General features: G+C 40.5%; 1 protein-coding gene across 1 annotated transcript; it reads right to left on the bottom strand.

Annotated features, from left to right (window-relative positions):
• LOC8071941 (E3 ubiquitin-protein ligase RNF25) lies at positions 326 to 5436 on the bottom strand. Its single transcript, XM_002449676.2, has 7 exons — positions 5250 to 5436; positions 4117 to 4155; positions 3173 to 3310; positions 2371 to 2510; positions 2224 to 2294; positions 1296 to 1411; positions 326 to 1078 (listed from the first exon to the last, which is right to left on the bottom strand). The coding sequence occupies exons 1-7, from the start codon at positions 5403 to 5405 to the stop codon at positions 677 to 679; spliced, it is 1062 nt and encodes a 353-aa protein (XP_002449721.1). The 5' UTR covers positions 5406 to 5436; the 3' UTR covers positions 326 to 676.

The following is a 6102-nucleotide window of genomic DNA, read 5'->3' as shown; positions in this document are numbered from 1 at the left end:
TTCTCCGTCACATCGAATCTTTAGACATATGCATGGAGTATTAAATATAAACGAAAATAAAAACTAATTGCACAGTTTAGTTAAAATTTACGAGACGAATCTTTTAAGCCTAGTTAGTCCATGGTTAGACAATAGTTACCACAAACAAACGAAAGTGCTACAATATCGCGAAAACATTTCAGCAAGGAACTAAACAAGGCCTGTGTGTAAATTTGTAACATACAGTGCCTTGACCTACATTCAGGCATTAGTTACCAACATAGTTTCCCACCAAATTGTTTGCATAGCAGTGCAGAAAGCCTGAAGCCCAATAATGTGTCTCAGATGACCTAAACTGCAACCTATGTATTTCAAACACATAATGCAAATTGAAGAACAAGAAATAAGAAACAGTGTAATCCGTATCTTTTCTGACCACGGCCAAGCAATTTGACAAGTACCTGGCAATGACACCCCAAAAAAAAAAATACAGTGTGTACTTCCAAGCACGCAGAGTTTTATACTAGTTCTATAGAATCCAGTGCAGGTTCTTTCCAGAGTACCCTTATAGCATAAAACTGCCATAGCAGCGCCAAAACATTGCCGTGTCATGCCTTACAATTATGAAACCAATGCAGGGCACGACATTAATATACACAACCGATAAAAACAACTCACAAGTCACGTCCTCATTGCTTCAGGTGTCTGCTTCTTTCCTCTGCCACTGCTGCCTAGCAGACTGGCCGTGAGGGTGAGGCTGTCTTCTTGATGCATTAGCTCTGTTTCTCCTTCGATGGCCTGAATTCTTGGGCTTATTGCTACTGGTGTTGTTTGCCAGGCCACGATGCTCTGTTTCTGAGGTTGAAGTAGCCGTGTCTTTGCTGGGATCCGCATTCTCTTCTTCAGCTGTCTCTGGTGTGCTGGGAGGAAGAGAAACATACATTCCTGGTTGTATGGCGAGGTCTTTCTTTGGTTCAATCAGGCCGTTTCGTTCTTGCTGCAGATTAACAATTGACTCAATTCTTTTTCTCCTGTTTTGCTCTGCCTCAGAATGGAGTAATTCAGTTTCATCTTCACCGAGGTCACCTGTTAACGATACCTGAAGGTGAAGAAACAAATGCAGAAAGCGTTATTGTTGGTCTCATTGACATAGTTTAGAGTGACAATATGAAGGAAAATGGTGAGGCCTCTAAATATCATGATCAATATTTGGATGGAGTGAAACTAAACTACAAATGCATTTTTCTTTTTGTGACAGCAAATGTATGTAAAAGTAGGAATGGTGCAATTGTGCATGAATCATATCTCATACATACCAGCCGGGAAGTATTGTCACCCAAAAGATCACGAACATGCTCAATATCCTTTTCATCGAACACCTTGCGGCAAACTGGACAAAATCCTCTTGGCTGATTCACATTATAATGCTTGTCTGAGCTGGACAAATTGTAACCCTTAGAAGCATCAATAACTAGTTGCACAAGCTAAGATTAACAATGTTTAGCATATCAAACCAACAAACAAGAGTGTTAAATACATGTATGGAAGGATTTACATTGTCACATTTCCAGCCTTGAGGCCAGAATGATAATGATAGGAACCCTAGTCCTACCAGACGATGAGCGAAGGTTGTACAAGTGGGAGATCGGAGGTCTAGGTTTGAGGGCACGAGGGAGACGGCGCAGCGGTGCCGTAGTCGCGCGAGGAAGAGAGTAGGCGCAGGAGCAGGGGTGCAGCTAGGGTTTCTCCCAACTCCCGGAGGAAGCCGGAAACAATAATATGTTTCTGCTTAATTGATCCCAAAAGTCTTTACAAGTATTTATATGTCTCTCTATAATAATAATAGGAAATAACCTCTAATAATATTACCTAAATAGGATAATATGGGCTTTTAGCCCCTAAGCTGCCGACACCCCCCTAGCCACTATTGGGCCTGCGGTGTTGATAGGGAATGCCGGTCATAACAGATAAATGCCATTGTATGCGAGAAATAATATTGCAGGCTTAATGTACTTCCCTATAGTAGTAAGTCAGTAAACTAATGCTACCAGAATGTAATTATCCTTGTTTGAAAATGGACAAGAAGCCTAGAATCCAAGTACAATTTATAAGAGAGAGGATACTCTTGAGTTTATATCAGGCAAACACCATGGGAATGATGTTAATATCAAACATCAACATAACTAAGAAATATACTCAAAACTGAAATAGGGAAAACAGTTAAGCGAGAAATAATGTTGGCACCTCCAGTATTACGCTCCTTCAGGTTGGCATCACCATGTTGGAGCCATTCCCACCATCTCATAATGCAGTCACTACAATGGAAAAGTGCAAAAGTAAGCTACAAACTAGACAGAATAAATTGCTTCACTATTGTACAGCTTTGTCAACCTGTGGAAGCAGTGGTAGCATGACATCAACTTCATAAATGGCAACTCTGATCCAACCTTATCCTCTCCCACTAAAGGATACAGACACAATGGACAATCCCCAGCTGGATGATTCATATTCGAGAGGATCTCTCCAGCTTCCTGCGTGCAAACTTACTTAGATCATGCGAAAGATATGGGAACATGATCGTGATCCATCCTCTTAGAATAACAATTCTTATCATGGTTATTAACTGATTCTAAGAATTATCCAGAGGATGTGTTGGTATGTTTTGGGGAATTCAGACACAACAAACTTGCAGCATTTCTTGTTCCTTCATCACTTCGTACAATTAAAGCTAACATACAAATCATTGAATAATATCTTCGAATGAAGGAACTAAGCTTAGTTAGAGCTATTAGAAGGTGTGGATACAACCCAGGTTGTTATCCTCTTTGGCTCTGCCTTCCTATTTTTTCTTAATTTACAATGTCACCTAGTCCTTCTAGGTTGGTAGAGTTTTAAAAGAAGAAAATGCCATCTGATAGTAGCCTAAAGATACCAGAGTTTCAAGAGTTTAGTATAGTACACGGATGTCATTCTATTGCATCCTTTCCTACAAAAATAAAGAGGAATCTGTAAAGGTAAAGCAAACTGAGATCAGGCACTCAGGACACTTTAGAATATAGATGCAAATGCACGTATTGTTTCAACTGAAACATTATGAGCGAAAAGTATTCGGAACAGTGAAAAGTCTTCGGAACATCAAGACATTAAAAAATCATTGTTATGTACTGTACACAAAGCAAAAGACAATAAATACCTCACACAACGTCACAAACATTGGGTAGTTTGAAAGTTCTTTTGCCTTGCTCTGGATGCTGGTAATAAGATATATCTGTCGATTTTCATCAAGGCCCTTACTTTCCACAGCATAAATATGTGGTGGTTCCTTCGGATACTGCAAATTCAATGTGGCTATGCCATATAATTACATAGTGCACCGACAATCCAACATTTAAGACTACCAAAAAAATACAACAATTTATGAACTATACTGAACAAGGTTATGCCCAAGAGGATGGCAGCTGCACATGATGATACTGTAGAATAATGTTTCAAGCATATTTAGCACTCATATGAGCTTAGTAATTTGAAACTCTTATGACATAGAATTGAATGTGAAATTTACAGTGGTCATAAAGTCAGGAAATGCGGTCCCCACTAAATACTGCATATGTTTTTTGTTCAAAACCTACGATGCTAATACTACAATGTGCGTCCTTTTCACTTGAGAGAAAAAAGGCGGTTTCAGCATGATAAAACCCTATGAGTGCTTCCAAGACTGACATTTCAGAGGAAAAATGTTGTGTGTTCACCTTATTTCAAAACAGAGATTTTCAAAAATCTCGTTATTTCTATGTACAACATACATGTACAAGAAAATCATTGAGGCATTAACTAGCATGTAATATAGTTAACCATAGCTACCTAACCCTTGTGACTTTGTGTACAGTAATTCCTAAACAATAATGCATGGCAATATGAAGATTTGCATGTTATAATGATGAACAACACAAGGGTAAACAAAAGTTTACAAACTTATAATAGGCACTTATAAAACTAGCAGTCACTAACTATAATTTGTAAAGGAAATCAAAAAAATTGGACATTGGTTCCATAACAGTTCTCCTTTAAAACGAAGTACCTAGAATTTAGATAGGGATACACACCAGATGAAAATCTTGAAAGGTGGCAGATTCATACCTGTGAAGATGCTTTAATTCCAAGAAAAAGCTCCACAAACTGAAAGAGAAAAAAACAAATTAACACATATATAAACTATAAATTATAATGTACAACTCCTAATGGAAGGAGCGTTATTTAGTGCAAATGTTGGTCACAGTACCAGCATGGATTGGAAAACATGAGCAATGTCTAAGTTAAAGAAATAAACAATAAATGAATCTACGTCTTCAATCTCATACGATGGAAAGGAAACCGATGCCACAGTTACAGTGACTTCAAAGCTCATGTAAAATGCACAAGAAGGGGTTTTCAACAAGAGAAGCACCAAGAAGTTACTGCTGGCATTTGTACAAAGGCCTCCATTATGGTTAATTGATTATCATTGCAAGATATCAAACAACAGCTCATAGGGATTCACGTTTCAAACTATATCCTATTCTACAAGCAGAGTAGCTCCCCTGCTTAGAACCCCAGTCCTCCAAGTTCAGATTCTTACATAAAGGCTCGAAACTTGTAATTGCAGCACAGTGTAATTGACCAGAAAGTGCACTTAACTGCTCACACAAGTGGAAAAAACTTAGCAACAAAGCATATACACTCTTTCCCTACCAAGACAGTGGCATGAGGTCAATCTGGCACGAGATCAATCATGGCAACACACTGCAACAATTGGTTACATCAGTGGCATGAGGTCAATCATGGCAACACACTGCAACAATTGATTACATCAGTGGCATGAGGTCAGTCATGGCAACACATTGCAACAATTGATTAGAGTAATCTACTAATCTTATTGACTAAAACAATAACATCAGGATGATTACACTATGCATATACCATAAACTTAATCAATCTGCAAGCCCAGAAGGGCTAACCACCAAAAACCTAAATCCTGCAACCAGAAGGCCTAAACTTCAACCAAAAGCTAACGTCCCCACTCTCCTCCAAACAACTAGGGTTCAACTCAGAAAATGCGGCAACTCCCCCCCACCAGCTACTACCGAATAATACTACCGGGCAGAGCAGCAGCGGGCCGGCCAATCCGCCGATTGATCACGCGATTCGTCTATCCGCGAGTCCCTTCACTCGATCAGGAGGGATGGAGGCACGGCGGTTGGGGGTGGGGTGCGGCGAGACGAGACGAGGCGGACCTGCTGCGAGGAGTCATCGGCGGTGCGGGGCCGCACGTCGACGACGAGGTGTGGCGGGAGGTCGCGGAGCACGCGTACGTCGTCCCCGTACACCGCCGCCACCGCCTCCAGCTCCAGCCGCAGCTCCTCCTCCGCCTCCGCTTGCGCCGCCGCCATCACCGCCGCGTTTTTTTTCCCCCAACTACGAGACAACAAAGAAAGGAGGGGGGGGGGGGGCACAAAATAGTCCCGTGGGTCTGGGCGGGCCGCGTTGGCAAGGAAATGTGGGCCAGGCTGCTGAGGGCGAAATGTTGTGGCCTGGCCCAAAACATTAGATTAATTAATTTATTACGTATTTTTTTCTCGGAATAAAAAGCAACAGTCACAGCCCAATTCGAACCTGGGTGCCCGACCACAGCTCAAGTCTAGGTTTTTTGTTATTTTGTTTTGCCATTTAATCTAAACTTTTACTAATATATAACGAACACGTGCACAACTAAATTTCTAGTCTAGTGAATGTATTTCTCAATGGCACGCGCAGGGGTGGTACAACCGTTGTACTATGTCTGAATATGTACTTACTATGTCTGTATATACTGGGGTGTTTGAATTGATCCCCGGACTAAACTTTAGGTCCTATCGCATTGGATTTTAAATGTCAATTATGTGATGTCAGTAAATATATGCTAATTATAGATTAGTTAAACTTAATAGATTTGTGTTACGAATTAGTCATAACTTATGCAACTTCAAAAAAAAAATCTACAATTGTAGGACTCTTTTTTTTAGGGAAGCAATTGTAGGACTTAGAGGAGAGACCAATGCGGTCGTGGGGTTGTTTTTTTTCTTTCTATACGAGTACGGTGCCTTTTTT

This window comes from Sorghum bicolor, chromosome 5 (assembly GCF_000003195.3).
Source record: "Sorghum bicolor cultivar BTx623 chromosome 5, Sorghum_bicolor_NCBIv3, whole genome shotgun sequence".
In the NCBI taxonomy this organism is placed as follows: domain Eukaryota; kingdom Viridiplantae; phylum Streptophyta; class Magnoliopsida; order Poales; family Poaceae; genus Sorghum; species Sorghum bicolor.
The sequence above is the reverse complement of the archived record's forward strand: the minus strand, read 5'-3'. Positions and strand labels throughout refer to the sequence as shown.

What these genes read in the sequence shown, in the direction of transcription:
- LOC8071941 (XM_002449676.2), bottom strand. Translation starts at nt 5,405, where the DNA reads ATGGCGGCGGCGCAAGCGGAGGCGGAGGAGGAGCTGCGGCTGGAGCTG. An exon ending in GAATTAAAGCATCTTCACAG is followed by an intron (nt 3,311 to 4,116) that starts GTATGAATCTGC and finishes TTGAATTTGCAG; the next exon opens with TATCCGAAGGAACCACCACA. An exon ending in TGTTTGTGACGTTGTGTGAG is followed by an intron (nt 2,511 to 3,172) that starts GTATTTATTGTC and finishes GTTTGCACGCAG; the next exon opens with GAAGCTGGAGAGATCCTCTC.